Here is a 17871-nt window from a genome sequence, read left to right as displayed (position 1 = left end):
TTCCCTCACTCTTTCCAGGATGGCTTCGCGGGCCACATGAAACCACTTTGCGGGCCGGATCCGGCCCCCGGGCCTTGTGTTTGACATGTCTGCCCTATTGCATATGGCAGGCTGGTATCTAGCAAAGCATAGCTGGTGCAGCAGAATGGCAGTCCTGGCAGTTACTTGAGAGGACTATGCATATTCTAAAGTTGCAATCCTCTTTTTTTATTTCTTGGGACCAAGGCAGGAAATGCTAGTTTTATTCTATAGGTTTGCAAGGTAGATTGTAAAAAAAACATATCCTGGAATGCCAGATAGTCAAGCAGTTACCTTTAGAGGATCTCCGTGATCCCTTTACACAGGCAATGTCCTCTTACATGGCCATTTACCAGGGTCTTCCAAATCTGTAATTCTGTAGAACAGAAGCTTGGTCCCAGTCTTTTACCTTCATTAGACACTGTTGCCTTAATGTTCATGCCACAATACGTGCATCTTATATGTGAACAGTTTCCACTAGGTCTGGCACCTATCCATTGCCAATTGGTAAACGTTCCTTATTTATAAAGTTATGGGTTACCTATGGCTGCTACCACACTGTCTGTAAAGGAGGGTGCTTCTATTGCAACTCACAACACTAGTTTCTGTGTAACCATATCACTTACATGTGGGAATTCATAGACCACTCAAAGAAGCACATTCAAAGAAGCAGACAAAGTTGTTTAAAGGGTATTTTATTTTTTCAAGTTTTAGGTAATTGTTCTTTTACTACAGAAGAGGATAATGTGTTTTTATATTTGTTCAATAAATAAATTACATTAAAATACATTATCATAGGCAGCCTCCAATCAGTCAGTAAAAATCCCATATAAAACATTAAAACAATAAATAGAGATCTTAAATTTAAAATTTAGTTAAAATTAAACTGAATAAGATGGAGAGGAAGGGAGCAAAGTACGCACAGGGAAGAGGTGGGGTGTTATCTAATCCATTAGACATCTTCAGAGTGCCTCACCCCTATTGGGGGCCTAAGCCAGTTGGCAAATCCATACCTTCAAGCTGTTTCTGAAGGCCAAAAGGGTGGTTGCAGATCTCACCTCGGGAGGCATGATGTTCCAGAGGGCTGGAGCCGTCGCAGAAAAGGCTCTTCTTCTTAATCCCGCCAGCTGAAATTCCTTGACTGGCAAGCATTCTCCTTTGGCCAGTGTGTAGGGCAGTGTAGTCGCATCAGTGTGAGATGGTTCCTCAGATAACCTGGACCCATGTTTACCGGTAATGACCAACATTTCAAATTGGATATTGAAGCAAAGTAGCAAACTTGAGTAGCTCGTGAAACAGAGGCCAGGGCCCATTTGGAACCAGGCCACAGAAGTCGCAGGCAAGTACATATGCACACTGCTCCACTTGCGTTCGCCTGCTGCTCGCTCAAAACCATCCCCTCGCCTCCCTTCTCACCGGTCCGCAAAGCTGGAAAAATTGGGGACCGCTGCTTTACAGCACTGTCTGGGCAGCTTGCAATGTCAGAATATTGCCCCCAAAATCTGGATCCTCATTTCACTGACCTCAGCAGGTTGGAAAGCTGAGTCAATCTTGAACCCTGTCTGTATCAAACTCCAGACTGTGGGCAGAGTTACCCTGAAATACTGCTAATGTAATACTGCTAATATCTTCCCTCTCCCACCCTGATCTCTGTCCTGTTGGAGCAAAGGACTCTTCCATCCCCTCCAGCTGTTCTCATTTACTCCTTCAAACATCCTAGGGAGATGGATGAGGAGTGCCCCCCCCAGTTCTATAGCTCAAGCTCTCAGCACCAACAGGGCTCTTTATAAAAGCAGTTACTTCTTAGACCAGGGGTTTTCAAACTCGGCCCTTTTATGACTTGTGGACTTCATCTCCCAGAATTCCTCAGCCAGCGTGCCTGGCTGAGGAATTCTGGGAATTGAAGTCCACAAGTCATTAAAGGCCCAAGATTGAAGACCCCTGTCTTAGACTACAGAAGTGGAACTATTTTGGTTTTAGAAAGGTTCAAAATACAAAAAAATAACATCAGACACTGTTAGAACAACACCTTAGGTGTGGAAGATTTTAATGAAAAGTGGTGGAAAATAAAATATGATAAAACTGGATGGTGTTTTCATGAAGACATCTCATTGTTCTGTTCCCTTTAAGCATTCTAGTGCCATACCAGCCAACTTCGTAGAGTGTCCTTGTATAGATTTACAAGTAGCTGTAACCTCTTTTCATGTAACCATACTAATTAAAACTTTATGTCTCAGAGCTGCATTTTGCCTGGAAATTGACAATAATATTACAGTATCATGAGGAATTGATTGCTAACCATTGATAGCATTTGAAGAATTGCTGTTCAAAAGAAATTAATTACTGGGCTGTTTAACCACATACGAAGGAGGTTCCCTGTGTCTCCAAAAACCCTTCAACAACTAATTTAAGAGGCAAGGATTAGGCAAGTACGTGGGAGTCAAAATGCCACGTCTGCCCCAGCTTCAGAAAAGAATAACATTTGAATAAAAATAGTTTTAATCATTTGAAAAATCAAAAAGTAATCAGCATTGAAATTCTCCAAGTTCCCCTTATTCAAGTCATTTTCCTTTACTGGCTTGTACCCAGATTTCTTTTTTATAAGTTACTTCTTGTTTGTAGTTAAATAGAACCTTCCTTATCTATACCTTCCAGCACTGCACAAGGCTGTTATAAATAAAAGAGTTAATGACCTGTAAGTCTCAGTGACTAGATAAGCTGTAGTGGATAATGCATCTGCAACCATCCTAATGTATTATTCCCTAGCATATTACTAATAGAATTCCCAGTCAAAGAAAAGTTTACTCTGCCACATAAAATCACTAAGTCTTTCTCCTCCCAGCCAACAAATTGTTTATATTTTATAAGTGTAGAAAAGTAGGATAATCTTCCCCACCAAAATAAAAAAAAATCTAGTGCAAGATTTTCAAATTTTTAATCTAGATATGTCATTTAAAAATGGCAGTGACATAAATACAGTCAAGTAGCATCTTGGGAAAAACAAAAAAAATCAGTAGCATTAATGATTCAGTATTTGACAAGCTGGCTCTTAAAGCTTCCTGATATTTGACTAAAATAATTCATCTCTCTGTCTTCTCCCATTAATCTATTTTTAATAAGGACTGCTGCTGCTTTAACTTATTACCTGAAGGTAATCTATGGACTGTTTGAACAAGAAAAGAAAAGAAAATGGGGTAAAATCATCACACTTAAAAGTAACTCTCTTGGGGCAAATACCGGTACTTATAATTAAAGTATTTGCCCCAAGAGAATTACTTTTAAATCATGAGAATACGTCAGCCGTAATTCTCTCATTTAAGATTCGTAGATAATAAATTGCAATTCTTAAGGATCTTGAATTCAAACTTTCCTGGCCATAACACGTAAATATTGATTACGTGTAAGGTAAACTGACAATTCACACTTTATTGAGTAGAACGTGACATCTAAATTCACGCAAGAAAGGATTTTTTTCATGATTCTTTTTCAAATGTTATTTAGGAAATTATATTTCTTATATTCTGTATTTTTTCACTAGGCTTGGTGACTATTTTGGCAGGTGACAGCAGCACTCAGCCAACTTTTCTTGAGCTTAAAAACTAAATAGGGCTTCCTTAGCTTCCCCCCCCCAACCAGGAAATGTCAGGGCTAGACTACAAAAAAATCGTCCTGGAATAGCAAACTATTTCTGTATAGTTTCTAGGTAAACTACATGGATGTGTTTGTGTAGTCTTTTAAGAGCAGAGTGATTCAAAGAATCTTTCTTTCTCTTTGTAGCCTGTGACTTTGTGGCACTTTAGATATTAAAATGAGTAGCTGGCATTGTAAATGTGCTCAAACGTTTGTGAACCCTTTTGAATTTTTAATATTTTTGCATAATATCACCTAAAATGTGATCTATTCTCCACACATGTCCTAAAACTAGATAAAGAGAACCCAGTTAAACAAATTGAGTCAAAAACATACGTGTTCATTTATTAATTGAGGAAAATGATCTAAAGCTACAAATCTGTATGTGGCAAAAGCATGAGAATCTTTGCTTTCAGTAATTAGGCAGTAACTTCAATTTAGTATTTCCGAGAACTCTGGATTAGCCCATTCCTCTTTACAAAACGGCTTCAACTCAGGAGAGTTGGTAGGCTTCCTCACGTGAACTGCCCATTCCAGGTCCTTCCACAACATTTTTATAGGATTACAGTCAGGATTTCAACTTGGCAAAATATTAATTTACTTCTGCTTTAGCCATGGTAGGTACAATTTGTGTATTTCGAATTGTTGTCTTCTTACATGACCCACTTTCTTTGGATGGAAAGATACCCTGATACTTTTCCTGTACAGCTTGCAAGTACAATTCAGAATTCGTAGTTCCATCTGCGATTGCAGTCCTAGTCTAAGCAGGAAAGCAGGCCCAAACCATGATACTACCATCACCACTACCATTCTGCAGATGGGGTAAAGTGTTTATGGTGGAGTGCTATGCTTGCCTTTCACGAAATGTAACACTTGCAAGATTGGACGCCAGCCCTTGCAGGTGCAGGTAGTCTTGACTTATGATGAGAGTTGCGACTGGAATTTCCGTCGCTAAGTGATGCATGTGTGAACTGTGATGTCATCATGTAACTTCATCGCTTAGCAATGACAATTGCAGCAGTCCCGATTGGGATCATTAACCAAACTCCAACCGTCACTCGGTGAGGATACACCCCGATCCAAGGCATTCTTGGCTTGGTTCCTCTCATCCTCAAGCCTTGGTAAGATAAGGGGCTGTCTCCTCTGCCTCCTGTTCAACCCCTCCCCCCACTCCTATCTCCACACATCTTTGCCCTTTTGGCTGTCCTGTGCTCTGCTCACCCTGTTCAGCAAAGTAGCGGAGCCAAGGTGCCTTGCATAAATCACGTGCAGCCTTTCCTCGAGGCCAAAGCCTTTAGAGAAAGCTGCATTTGATTTGGACAAGGCTACACATAGCCTCAGGGAGAAAGCCTGACATGGCCAGCAGTTGCCTCATGAGTGCCCAGGCCAGGCACATCTCTTTAGCAGCAGGAAGAAGAAGAGAGTAACAGTCGGTTGAGGTAGCAGTGCGGCAAGGCCCAGTGTGGCAGATGTGGCAAATTGCAGGATGGCCAAAAGGGCAGAGATGGAGAAGATAAGGGGGAGGGGCATTGAACCCTCCAGTCATACGTTCAGGCAGGATGCCAATTGCCCAAATTTAGATCACGTGACTGGCATGCTGCAACAGTTCTAAATTCTGGACTGAGCATAACTAGCATTTGCTCAGTGCCACTGTAACTTCAAATGGTCATTGCATAGTCGTTAAGTGAGAGCTATCTGTAGTCCAGACAAGCAACTAATATTATTAGAACTAACGCTACTTTTGTTATGAGGTTACAATAACATCATCTTGCCAGTCTGAAAGTAATCCTTCGTTACCTTTACTTTCCAAGGAACTAGAGAGGATCTCTTGAGGGACCATGTTCCCATTCCTTCTGTGGGCTGAAATGTCTCTTATTGCACAGGCTACGAATCTTCCTCCTACTGTCTTTTAAGGATATTCCTGCAGACCATTACAGAATCTGGGCAAAATGGTTGGTAGGAAGTCTTGCTTTAACCTTCCCTAAAAAGAAATTCTCTGTCCTAAACTAAGCTGACAGTTCACAGGCACCAATATAGTGAGGGAGGAGAATTAATGACACCAGAGGATGCAAATTGGGTTCGTGTCAATAGGATTTCTTTCCCTAAAATTTAGTACATTGTTTCTGACGCTTCATTTCTCAGAGTTCCTAAATAAATCCAGGTGCACACCAAAATTGGGGCACAGAGAAAGGCTGCTCAGCCTTTTTGTAAAGGGCCTGTGTTGGAAGGCAACACAGCTTTCTGGAGATGTGTCAGAATCAGATCATTGAAAATATTTTCAAGTGTCCTCTGGAATTCCTTCAGAGCCATCAGGCACCTAGGATGGATGCTTTTCTCATTTCTAGCCCTGTTGTGGTTGTTGTTTTTTTTTAATTCCATTTATATCCCGCCCTTCTCCGAAGACTCAGGGCGGCTTACAAGCTTAGCAGTAGCCTTCATTCTATGTATATGCCTGCTTATTAGGGCTTTCACACACCCCCAAGCGGCATTATTACAAAGTCAGCTTAATTGCCCCCAACAATCTGGGTCCTCATTTTACCTACCTCGGAAGGATGGAAAGCTGAGTCAACCTTGAGCCTGGTGGGACTCGAACCTGCACTAATTGCAGGCAGCTGGTGTTACTTAAGGAGGCATTAGCCCACTGTTCCACCAAGACAGTTAATTTTAATTGGAGTAGGAAGTTATTAACTCTTGCCCAGCATTGCTACATTATGTGGCACTTGCCAAAAGTTCCCATTTCTTCCAAATAATCGCCTTTTATTATTGGCTAGGATTAAGCTGAGGCAGAAATGTCAAACACAAGGCCCAGGGGCCGGATCCGGCCCGTGAAGTGGTTACATGTGGCCCGCGAAGCCATCCTGGAAACAGTGAAGGAACAGCCCCCACTGCCTTGGCCCTGGCCCAGAGACCCTCCTTCTGCCAGAGACCCTCAGATCTGTCCCACTTCTGTCCAGGCCCCCATAGGCACCCTTGATGCGAACGATGTAGAGCTGGCAATGCCCACCTAGTAGGCCATACACAGTATAGCCACACCCACCCAGTAGCCCACACCCACCCAGGCCACACCCACCTGCCCCCCTGAAGGCAACCGCAATGCTGATGCGGCCCTTAATGAAATTGAGTTTGACACCCCTGATCTAAGGCAATGTGGTCTACAAGTGCCATGCTCCACCTTCTGCAAAGGAAACAAAACAGCAGTCTCTTGGGAAAAATTTCCTTGGTCAAGTTTGTCTTCCAATAGATGTTAGAGTAATTAACATTTTAGTAAACACTAAGCTTGGTGTTCTTACTACTATCAACAGCAGCATCATATTCATTCCCTTGGAGTTCTGTGCAGATACGAATATTTTTAATATGAAATGGAAATCTTCCTTTCTTTTACTCCTGACCCAGTCCCTTTCGAACAACTTATATCCTTTTATTACCATGCACTGATACCATGAGAATCATCTGAGTAGGCCTTGTATCTAATGGAGGTTCACAGCATTTCGGAGTTGAAGGCAAAGAGGTGGTTTGGAGCGTGCAGAAGTACCACCTGTCTTCCATTCCTTACACCTGGAGCATTACACGGTCTTAATATATACTTAGTCATATTCTTCTTTCTGTCTTAAAAATTAAAACATTCTCCTCCTTTATGTACCATATTTTGAGAGTCAGCATATTTACAATAAGATTATGAATTCTGTGGGTGAGATGTTCTTCCTGATGTTTCACTGCACGCAGTAGCTTAACAGGCCTGACTGGGAGCTAATATCACATTTCTTCCTCCAATATTTAAGTAGTAGATTTTTATCTCCAGTCCTCAAGAGGATTCAGTTTAAAATCTCACATCAAGTTTCACATATTTTGTACCCATGGAAGGTGCAACTCATCTCATGCTAGCACTCTTCTAGAAAACACAGACCAACAATCTCATATGAACATTATTTCCATAGTAAGCAGGATTTTTCATTCCCTTCGGAGTTATCATCCCTGGATGGGACTGGGCAGATGGGAACTTGGCCCTCAGGATCTGGGGCTTGTCTTGTGGAGAGGCAAAGTTAGGGGCAGTACAAAGGGAGCAGCCATTGGTATATAAAATTTCAGAAAGGGTCGAGAATTTAAAGATGAGATCGAGAGTGGGCCTCATCCCCACATTATTATTACAAGAATGAAGCCCTTGGTTGTTTAACATAAAGACATACATTGCTTGCTGAAGCTGCTTCTACTTTCTTTGAATTTGGATGCTTTTTAATTCCTGTAGTTAACTGTCAATGGTCTGTGAAATGCTGTCGAGATATGGTGTTTTAAACCTCATTAGAGAACATTCCTTATTGCGCCTTCAAAAAACCAATAGCAAGAATCAAGAGAAGTTGTTGCCATTGCATTTTTTAATTAGAGGACAATATTGTGCTACCAAGTCAACCAAAGCCGGAGGGTTATAGTATTGATCTTGAAGCAATGTCCAATCACCATCAACAAGTTTGAGAGGACTGGAATTGCTGATGTGTTTTTGAAAAAAAATAATATAGCTGGGCAATCTTTAAAGTCGTCTCCTTTTATGCTTCATATATGAAAGAGTTTAAATGTATTACCCTCTTCGCTTACCCAACCTGAATTATTCACTGAAGATTAAAAAAAAAGGGAAGTGGAGGTGAAGAGACAGAAGTAGAAAGTTCAGCTATATATTTTTTAACAAATACTATGAGGCTTAGTTGATTCATAACAATTACTAGATATACAGAAATTCCTATAGATGCTTAACAGTTATTTAATATAAAGAGCGCCTTGTATCCTAAGGTAGGAAATTGTATTCTACAGGCATGGGAGATATCCCAGAATTGATTTTTTTATTGTTATTTGCTCAACTTCAGGGAATAAAATACTGATTTCAGTATGAGGCCTAGTAAAATTGCTGATTGTATTTTGCTTTTGCTTTTTTTAGATCTAAAATATTGACATCTTGGGATTCATTTGTAGCATTTAATAAAATACCATGGCGATAATTGATTTTGTTAACATAAAGTTGCTAAGAGAAGACATAATTTATATACAGGACATTTTTAAAGATATTAATAGTTATTGCTGAATTCATGTATTGTATTGTATAGTTGGTTTGGTTTTCACTTGATGTGTAGTGTGAATCCAGATACTGTGGCTTGTAATTGTGTTTTTTTTACAATTTAGCATATTGTTTGGGTTTGGGAGATCTAATCATTGACATTTATCTTCAGTGAATTGATCAAGGTGGAGGAATAGAAGTAGCTTTGACATCTAAGTCCTGACTCTGTTTTTGCTTTGAAGCCAGTTTTTAAACCACTATAGCAGGGGTGTCAAACTCAATTTCATTGAGGGCCGCATCAGCATTGCGGTTGCCCTCAGGGGGCCGGGTGGGTATGGCCAGGGTGGGCGTGGCCTACTGGGTGGGCATGGCTAGAGTTTGTATGGCCTACTGGGTGAGCATGGCCAGCTATACATCGTTCGCATCAAGGGTGCCTATGGGGGCCTGGGCAAGAGTGGGACAGATCTGAGGGTCTCTGGCAGAAGGAGGGTCTCTGGGCCAGGGCCAAGGCAGTGGGGGCCGTTCCCTCACTGTTTCCAGGATGGCTTCGTGGGCCACATGAAACCACTTTGCGGGCCGGATCTGGCCCCCGGGCCTTGTGTTTGACATGTCTGCACTATAGGAAGAGAGAACACACACACACACACACACACACACACAGAGAGAGAGAGAGAGAGAGAGAGAGAGAGAGAGAGAGAGAGAGAGAGAGAGAGAGAAGGAAATATTTTGGGGAATATTAAAAAGGCAGACTATTATATTTCCCCAAAGGATCTTAAAGGCAGAAAAGCAGGCCCAGTTTTTCTTAATAGCCCCAAGTAGAAAGTAAGCAGGGACGCGGTGGCTCAGTGAGTTAGGATGCTGAGCTTGTCGATCAGAAGGTCGGCAGTTTGGCGGGTCGAATCCCGAGTGCCACGTAACAGAGTGAGCGCCTGTTACTCGTCCCAGCTTCTGCCAACCTAGCAGTTCGAAAGCACGTAAAAATGCAAGTAGAAAATAGGGGCCACTACGGTGGGAAGGTAACAGCGTTCCGTGTGCCTTTGGCGTCTAGTCATGCTGGCCAAATGACCACGGAGATGTCCTCGGACAAGTGCTGGCTCTTCGGCTTTGAAACGGAGATGAGCACACCGGCCCCTAGAGTTGGAAACAAATAGCACGTATGTGCGGGGGAACCTTTACCTTTACCTTTACCTTTAGAAACTAAGCAGGCCAGCTCTGTAGAAATGCAAATTTGATAATCCCATTCAGAAAGACTGAGGCCCCATCCATGAGGAAATACTAGCAGGCAGAAGCCCATTCAAGACAAAATATTTTGAAATCCCTTGCAGCAAAACTGATAGCTAAGGATAGCAGAGTGATAGGATTAGAACCAGCAACCCCTCACCCATCCAACACAGGACATAGCCATCAGCCGCAGCCCCAGGGAAGCAGGACATGACCTTTAGGACACCCCTGGTCTAGTGGCTTGCCCTGTAATTGTTGGTGGAAGTGGTCTTGGAAATTCTTGGGCTGGCCTGTTTAATATTAGTTTGCTTGGCAATTCCTTGATTGGGGTATTGTTTATTGTTTACTTCTTGATTGTTGGTCTGATATTAATCTATGCTCATCTGCGTGTTGATTGCTGGTGGGGAGGTGTTTTGGTATTTTTGTTCCCTCTTGATTGTCTCTTTTGCATTGTATGTAGATATTGTTTATATCTATGTGCTGGTTGTTGCAGTAATTACATTGTACAGGTAGTCGTCAACATACGACCTCAGTTGAGTCCTAACTTTCTGTTGCTAAGTGAGACATTTGTTAAGTGAAGTTTGTTTCATTTTATGACTTTTTTGCCACAGTTTTTAAAGTAAATAACTGCAGTTATTAAGTTAGCAACATGTTTATTAAGTGAATCTGGCTTTCCCATTGGTTTTGCTTGTCAGAAGGTGGCAAAAAGTGATCACCTCACCCAGGAACACTGCAGCCGTCATAAATACGAGTCAGTTTCTGAGTGTCCAAATTTTGATCATGTGACAAGGATGCTGCAGTGTTCATAAGTGTGAAAAAGGCCATCAGTCACTTTTTTCAGGGTCCTTGTAGTTTTGAACGATCACTAAACAGACTGTTGTAAGTCAAAGACTACCTGTGTGTTATAGATGACTCCTGTTTTTTTTTTCTTTTGGGGCTGCTGGGTCTTTTGGATCTCCACATTCTGTATCTTGAGTCTGTCTTCTAAAGTATTGACTATTCCTCCCAGTATGGTGCCGTCTGCAAGGCTGATGAGTTCCCCTGCTATCCCCTCACCTAGATCATTGATGCAGATGCTGAAGAGTACTTGGCCTAAGACGGAACCTTACAGTATCCCACTACATGCCTCCATTTAGATATAGTTCCATTGAGGACTACTTGTTGAGTGTGGTTGCTCAGTCAATCACAAATCCGTCTGGTGGTGACGTTGTCTATCACAAATCTTACCAAGAAGTAGGCCTTGGTCTACTCTGTCAAATGCCTTACTGGAGCCTAAGTAAACTGTATTACAGTATTCTCTAATCCACTAATTTAGTCATTTTATCAAAGAATGCCATAAGGTTTGTCTGGTGTGATCTGTTTTTGACAAACTCAATTGGTTTCTACTAATACAGGGGTGTCAAACTGCCGGCCCGTGGGCTGGGTGCGTCACGTCGAAACCGCGCCCAACCCCATTGCCGGCAATGGGGAAAAAGTCGTGATACGTCGCGACACGTCACGTGACGTTGCGAGTTTGGCACCCCTGAACTTTGCTTGTTTCTAGGTGTTGCTTGATCTGTTGCTTGATTATCTTTTCCAGGATCTTCTTAGGTATTGATGTGAAGCTGATTGTTCTGTAGTTTCCTGGATCCACATTTTTCTCCTCCTTGCAGATTGGAACCACGCTAGCTCTTTCCCAGTCCTCTGGTGGTTCCCCAGCGCTCCAGGATCTTTGAATGATATGGTTCAAATGCACACATTAAACTTTAAAGTGGGATAATACTGCAGGCTTTACAGTTATTTGTCACTTTGTAAGAAGATCAGGAAGTCTTGAATGACAAACGGAATAAGTAAAAACTTACTTAAAGTAGTGAGAAACCTGCAATGCATGATCTGAAGTTTAAAAGCTCAGTCCTTGAAGATAAAATGAAGAAAATAACAGCTAGTTCTACTGTTATGCAGAAAGAGCTAAATGATGTTTACTTTGGAATCATTTTGCTTTTGCGTGTCATGAAAGAACTGAAAATTATTTTAAGCTGTACTTATTTATGAATTTTTTTTACCTGTACAGTGTGGCTGTTACGGAAATTTTTGTCCCACACACCAAACTAATTTGGCTCATTTTGATGACAGTTATGCATTTTGACTTGGGAATGCCATTTGCTGTTCTGCCTTAGGTACAAATTGATTGTAACTAGCCCCTGAGGACAAGTCCTGTTTTCAAAAACCATGTGGGCCACTGTATAGCGTTCTTCTTCTTTTCCTAATGTCTTTAGATATAAATATCAAATAACAAACCAAACCCTTTGAACTCAGTCAACTCTTCTGTTTACTCCAAGCCTTGGTGGAGCAGTGGGCTAATGCCTCCTTAAGTAACACCAGCTGCCTGCAATTAGTGCAGGTTCGAGTCCCACCAGGCTCAAGGTTGACTCAGCCTTCCATCCTTCGAGGTAGGTAAAATGAGGACCCAGATTGTTGGGGGCAATTAAGCTGACTTTGTAATAATGCCGCTTGGGGGGGTGTGAAAGCCCTAATAAGCAGGCATATACATAGAATGAAGGCTACTGCTAAGCTTGTAAGCCGCCCTGAGTCTTCGGAGAAGGGCGGGATATAAATGGAATTAAAATAAATAAATAAATAAATAATGAGGAAAACTGAAACTGTACATATAGCAAAGAATGGGAGTCCAGAAAAATGGGTCTTTTATGTAGAGGTCGTCCTTGACTTACGATGGCAATTGGGACCAGAATTTCTGTCGGTAGGTAATGTAAAGTGCAACTGCCTCACTTAGTGACAGCAATCCCTTCAGCTCTGGTTGCCTTTGTTAACAAATCCCATGGTAGAATAGAATAGAGCTGGAAAGGATCTTGGAGGTCTTCCAGTCCAGGGCTTTTCAACCTTTTCACCCATTGGACCACTTTTAGGATATGGCAACATCCGAGTACCACCAGTCGCCTAGCAAGGTGTCAAAAACGTGATGATCCCCCCCACACGCACAAAGAAGGAAAAAAGTGATGAAGTACAGGTAGCCCTTGACTTACAACAGTTTGCTTAGTGACTGTTCGAAGTTACAATGGCACTGAAAAAAGTGCCCCCCAAGCCACAGCCGAGCAAGACACCTGCCTCCCCACCCGGCGGCGCTCTTCCACCTGTCCCAGGTTTTCATTGTTGTGAGCATTTCTGTTGAGGATTGGCAGCTGGGGAGGGGGTGTTTGGGTTTTATTTCCCTTCCCCCCTCTGCCGGGTGGTTGCAGCAGGTTTTGGTCACTTCCCATGACCCTGGGACACTGTGACCGTCATAAATGCCAAGCATCTGAATGTAAATCACAAGACCCTGGAGATGCTGCAACATTCCAGCTGATTGGCGCTTCTGGGCTCAGCAGAAGCACCAGGATCAGCGCCGAGCTCCAGCTGGAGCCTGGCGCTTCCGCTGAGCCCTGCAGCTCCAGCGATCTCTCGCTCAGGCTTGTTCGGTGCTGCCACCGGTTCAGCTCATTCCCCTCCCCCATTACCACTTTTCTAGGATGGTCGCGTACCACCTACCAGTTGCCAATGTACCACAGGTGGTACCCGTACCACTGGTTGAAAAACCCTGTTCTAGTCCAGCCCCCTGCTCAAACAGGAGAGCCTATACCATTTCAAATAAGTGACTGTCTAGTCTCTTCTTAAAAATCTCCAGTGACGGAGTGCCCACAATTTCTGTGAGTAAGCTGTTCCACTGGTTAATTGTCCTGACTGTTAGGAAGTGTCTCCTTAATTCCAGGTTGCTTCTCTCTTTGGTCACTTTCCAACCATTGTTTCTTCTCCTCCTCTCTGGTGTTTTGGTGAATAGTTTGATGCCCTCTTCTTTGTGGCAGCCCCTCAAATACTGGAATACTGCTATCATGTCACCCCTGTTTCTTCTTTTGTTTAGACTTGCCAAATCCAAGTCTTGCAGCTGTTCTTCATATGTTTTTGTCTCCAGGCCTTTGATCATTTTAGTTGGTCTTCTCTGAACTTTGTCCAAAGTCTCAACATTTTTTTTTTTTGGTATGGTGACCAAAATTGGCTGCATTATTCCAGGTGTGGTCTCACTAGGGTTTATAAAGCGGTACTAATATTTCATGTGATCTTGATTCTGTGCCTCTGTTTATACAACCTAGGATTGTATTAGCTTTTTTGTCTGCTGCTGCATACTGCTGGCTCATAGTCAAGTGATCATCCACTAGGACTCCAAGGTCCCTCTCACAGTTACTGTTTTTGAGCCAGGTCTCGCCTAATCTGTACTTACACTTTTGATTTTTTCCTGCCTAAATGTGAAACTTTGCTTTTTTCCACATTAAAATTCATTTCGTTGGTTAGGGTCATTAGGTGAGGCAACTTCCCGCTGCCTTCCTATTTCCAGGGCAATGGGGAAGCCAGAAGGAAATTGCAAGTCCCAGGTGCTTGCAAACAAAGTGTCTGCTGCCAGGTAGGGGAAGGCAGATGGGGGTGCACAGAACTGTGAGAGAGGCGCAGCAAAAGTTGGGGAAGGTACAGAGAGGTGCAAGCGAGGCATAGTAGGGTTCAGGGAGGATGCAAGAGGGCATGTGAGAGTTCTAGGGACTAGTTGTAACCACCATTCGTTCAGTGCTGTCAAGGACTATCTAAATGTGGAAGCTGCGGATTGATATAAAACGTATAGTCATAGGGCTGGAAGGGACCTTAGAAGTCTTCTAGTCCAACCCCCTGCTCAAGGCTCAACACATTTATACCATCCTAGTTAATTTTTTGTCCAGTCTGTTTTTGAAAACCACTAGTGATGGAGCACCTACAACTCTGGAGGCAAGCTATTCCCTTGCTTAACAGCTTACCAGAAAAATTCTCCTTTTATGTTGGATCTCTCTTTATAAAGCTTCCACCCATTACTTCTAGTCCTGCCCTCAGGTGCTTTGGCGAATAAGGTAACCCTCTCCTCCCTGTGACAGCCCCTCAGGTATTGGAAGACGGTCCCCTCTAATCCATCTCTTCGATAGGCTAGACATAGTTAGCTCCCTCAGCTGTTCATCATATGGCTTAGCCTCCAAACCCTTTACCATCTTGCTCTTCTCTGCACACTTTGTAGGGTCTTAGCGTCTTTTTTTTTTGTATGTAAAACGACTTAGGGGACTCTTTCCAAGACATTAGTACCAAGCAGAAAAAAGTGTAGTGGTTTAACCTGCTTCTGGAAACCTAATAATACTGTTACCTTTGGGTGGGACCATTAATTAGTTTGAAACTGTTGAATTAGATATTTGATGATTGATTATCTTCTCCTCCTCTTTCTCAGGTATTATTGTAATGTATGTGACTGTGTAGTGAAAGATTCCATCAACTTCCTTGATCATATCAATGGCAAAAAACGTATGTATAACATGTTTTTCATTTACTAATTTGATATTATTAGTATTATTGTTGCTGTTGTTGTTGTTGATTTAATCTTCAATTCCATTCACAGTCTGGGCCTGGTAAAAACTTTGAGGTCCTAACCAAGGACCTAAGAGCTGTTAAGGTAGCGTCTGAGTATATAGGCAGTTCTGAGTAGGGTGGGTTTTTGCAAAGTTGGGATATTCAGGCCTAATAAGTTCAAAATTTCCATGTATCTAGGGAGCCCTTTGGGTATTGCCCCAAGAGCTCTTATTACTATTGGCACAACCATTGATTTCTTTATTATTATTGTTGTTGTTGCTGTTAACCTTCAATTTGATTCACAGTCTGGGACTGATAAAAACGTAACAGTTCAAATCCTAACCAAGCACCTAAGTGCTATTAAGGTAGCATCTGATTAATATTAATATTATTGATGGTCACACTGTCAGCCAGATGTTTAGACTGGATTTGACATTTTTGTACACCCAGGATTTAGGGTAGATGTTGTTGGATGGTGTTGTTGGATGGCAGTAAAGCTGCCTTTTGCAATTGACTGATTAGTCAGTGCAGATGATTTTCAAGTGCTGCTTCATATGTTTTGGAATTGCACCCAAGGTGACTATTACTATTGGTACTATATTTATTATTATAATTATAATAAAATAATAATAAAATTGTCATTATTATTTAAACGTGTATGCAGCCCAGTTCTAAATGATTCAAAGCAGCTCACAACAATAAAAGAAATTATAGTGATTTCCAGCCTGGCTGTAGGTCTTTGGCCTTAGTCAATAGATAGCCATCATTTTGTTTGATTGTAAAGTAGCCATGGATGCCGGAGTTTATTCTGTGGGTCATAATAGACTTACTAATCTATCTCATACAGAACCAATCCATTGGTTCATCCTGCCCCATTATTGTTTTTCTTTTCTCAGCAGTTAATTAAAGATCTGAGAGACTCCAGTGACTTCTATATGCAATTCATGTATTCCTCTGTTAAGCTAATGGATCTTGGAGTGTGGTCTGCAGACCACCAAGTTCCAAGAGGTAATCCTCTACAGCAGACATGTCAAACACAAGGCCCGGGGGCCGGATGCGGCCTGCGAAGTGGTTTCATGCAGCCCACGAAGCCATCCTGGAAACAGTGAGGGAACGGCCCCCACTGCCTTGGCCCTGGCCCAGAGACCCTCAGATCTGTCCCACTCCTGCCCAGGCCCCCATAGGCACCCTTGATGCGACCGATGTAGAGCTGGCCATGCCCATCCAGTAGGCCATACGCACTCTAGCCACGCCCACCCAGTAGGCCATGTCCACCCTGGCGATACCCACCCGGCCCCCTGAGGGCAACCGCAATGCTGATGCGGCCCTCAATGAAATTGAGTTTGACACCCCTGCTCTACAGCTTCCTTATGTCCACCAGTCAAAGATTGATCACTGCCTAAGCCCCACCTCTCTGGCCATGTCAACAGTCTGCTGATGAGAGCAGTTTGTAGTTATGTTAAAAGAGAGTTAAAGCGCATTATGAATTTGGTTAATTGTATATTATGCATAATTTTTATTTAGAATATGATTATTGTAACTATAATCCTGTATTTAGCTCTGAGAAGTGGGGGGGGGAAGTGGGTGGGTTTGGGGTGGGAGGGATTTGGGGATATATTGTAAAATTTTGTTTTTGTAAAACTCTTTAATAAAAAAACAGCAGTCTGCTGATGAGAGAGAGCCAGTCTCCATCTCAGCTTCCTCTTTATGCATGTCAACTGGCAAGAACCCATTATTATCTTAATATCTCCCAGAGCATGATGGATCAGTGGTTCATAAGAATGGATCATTGGCCGAAAATGAATTAATAAAACATATAGCAGCATTGTTTAGAAAGCCACAGAGATGACCTGGCAGAAACTATACAGAAAGGACTTCAATAACATGTACACAAACAGACTATATGTACGGGAAACAAAGATAACATAAGCAATTTCAGATTGGTTCTGCCCCAATTTCCTGGAGCATAAGAGGGAAAGAAAAGGAAATGCTTTCAAGATTCTGTTACTAGAGCCTGTATCAATAAAGTAATTTTAGTCAAATTTAGGAAATTTGCTTTCTTGACTGGTTTATCTTAAAAGGCTGACATATCATAAATATTAAAATGTGAAAAAATTGATAAGCGAACAAATTTCAAGTGCAATTACCATCTGAGTCTATATATTCTGTGTTGCGGTCTTTCACAAGCACCCTCCCAAAAGAAGGTGTGACTAGGAAATATGGTGATGGTTATCTAAAACTGGGATGTTATTTGCCCTCAGATCCTTAGTACTTTGAGAGTTCTGTTGCAGAATATTCTGAACTAGCAAATGTGTGTTAAATGTTACGATGTGGCATACGCGAAATCATTCAAGTGAACAATGAGTGTTTCTCTGGATTATGGGTACAAAATCTTAAAAGGACTTTTAAAATGGAGAAGATAGGAAGGCTTAACTAAATACAACAAAAATCTTTGTGAACTCCCTTGCTCAGATGAAAATGTAAAGAGTGGTTTGTTTGTTTGCTTGATTGGATGGCATCCAAATATTTGGAATGTTTATATAGTGTTCACTTGTAGAAGCTGACGAGTAGTGCAT

General features: G+C 42.1%; 1 protein-coding gene across 1 annotated transcript in view; it reads left to right on the top strand.

Moving 5' to 3' along the window:
• ZMAT2 (zinc finger matrin-type 2) overlaps positions 1-17871 on the top strand; it is a 64766-nt gene that overhangs the window by 33048 nt on the left and 13847 nt on the right. Inside the window, exon 5 of the mRNA XM_083358536.1 lies at positions 15177-15250. Within this exon, the coding sequence (XP_083214662.1) occupies positions 15177-15250 (74 nt within the window). The remainder of the gene's footprint in view (positions 1-15176; positions 15251-17871) is intronic.

The sequence above is a fragment of the Vipera ursinii genome (assembly GCF_947247035.1).
Source record: "Vipera ursinii genome assembly, chromosome: 3".
NCBI classification, from domain to species: domain Eukaryota; kingdom Metazoa; phylum Chordata; class Lepidosauria; order Squamata; family Viperidae; genus Vipera; species Vipera ursinii.
Note: the sequence above shows the minus strand (reverse complement) of the source record. Positions and strands in the feature narration are given on the sequence as shown.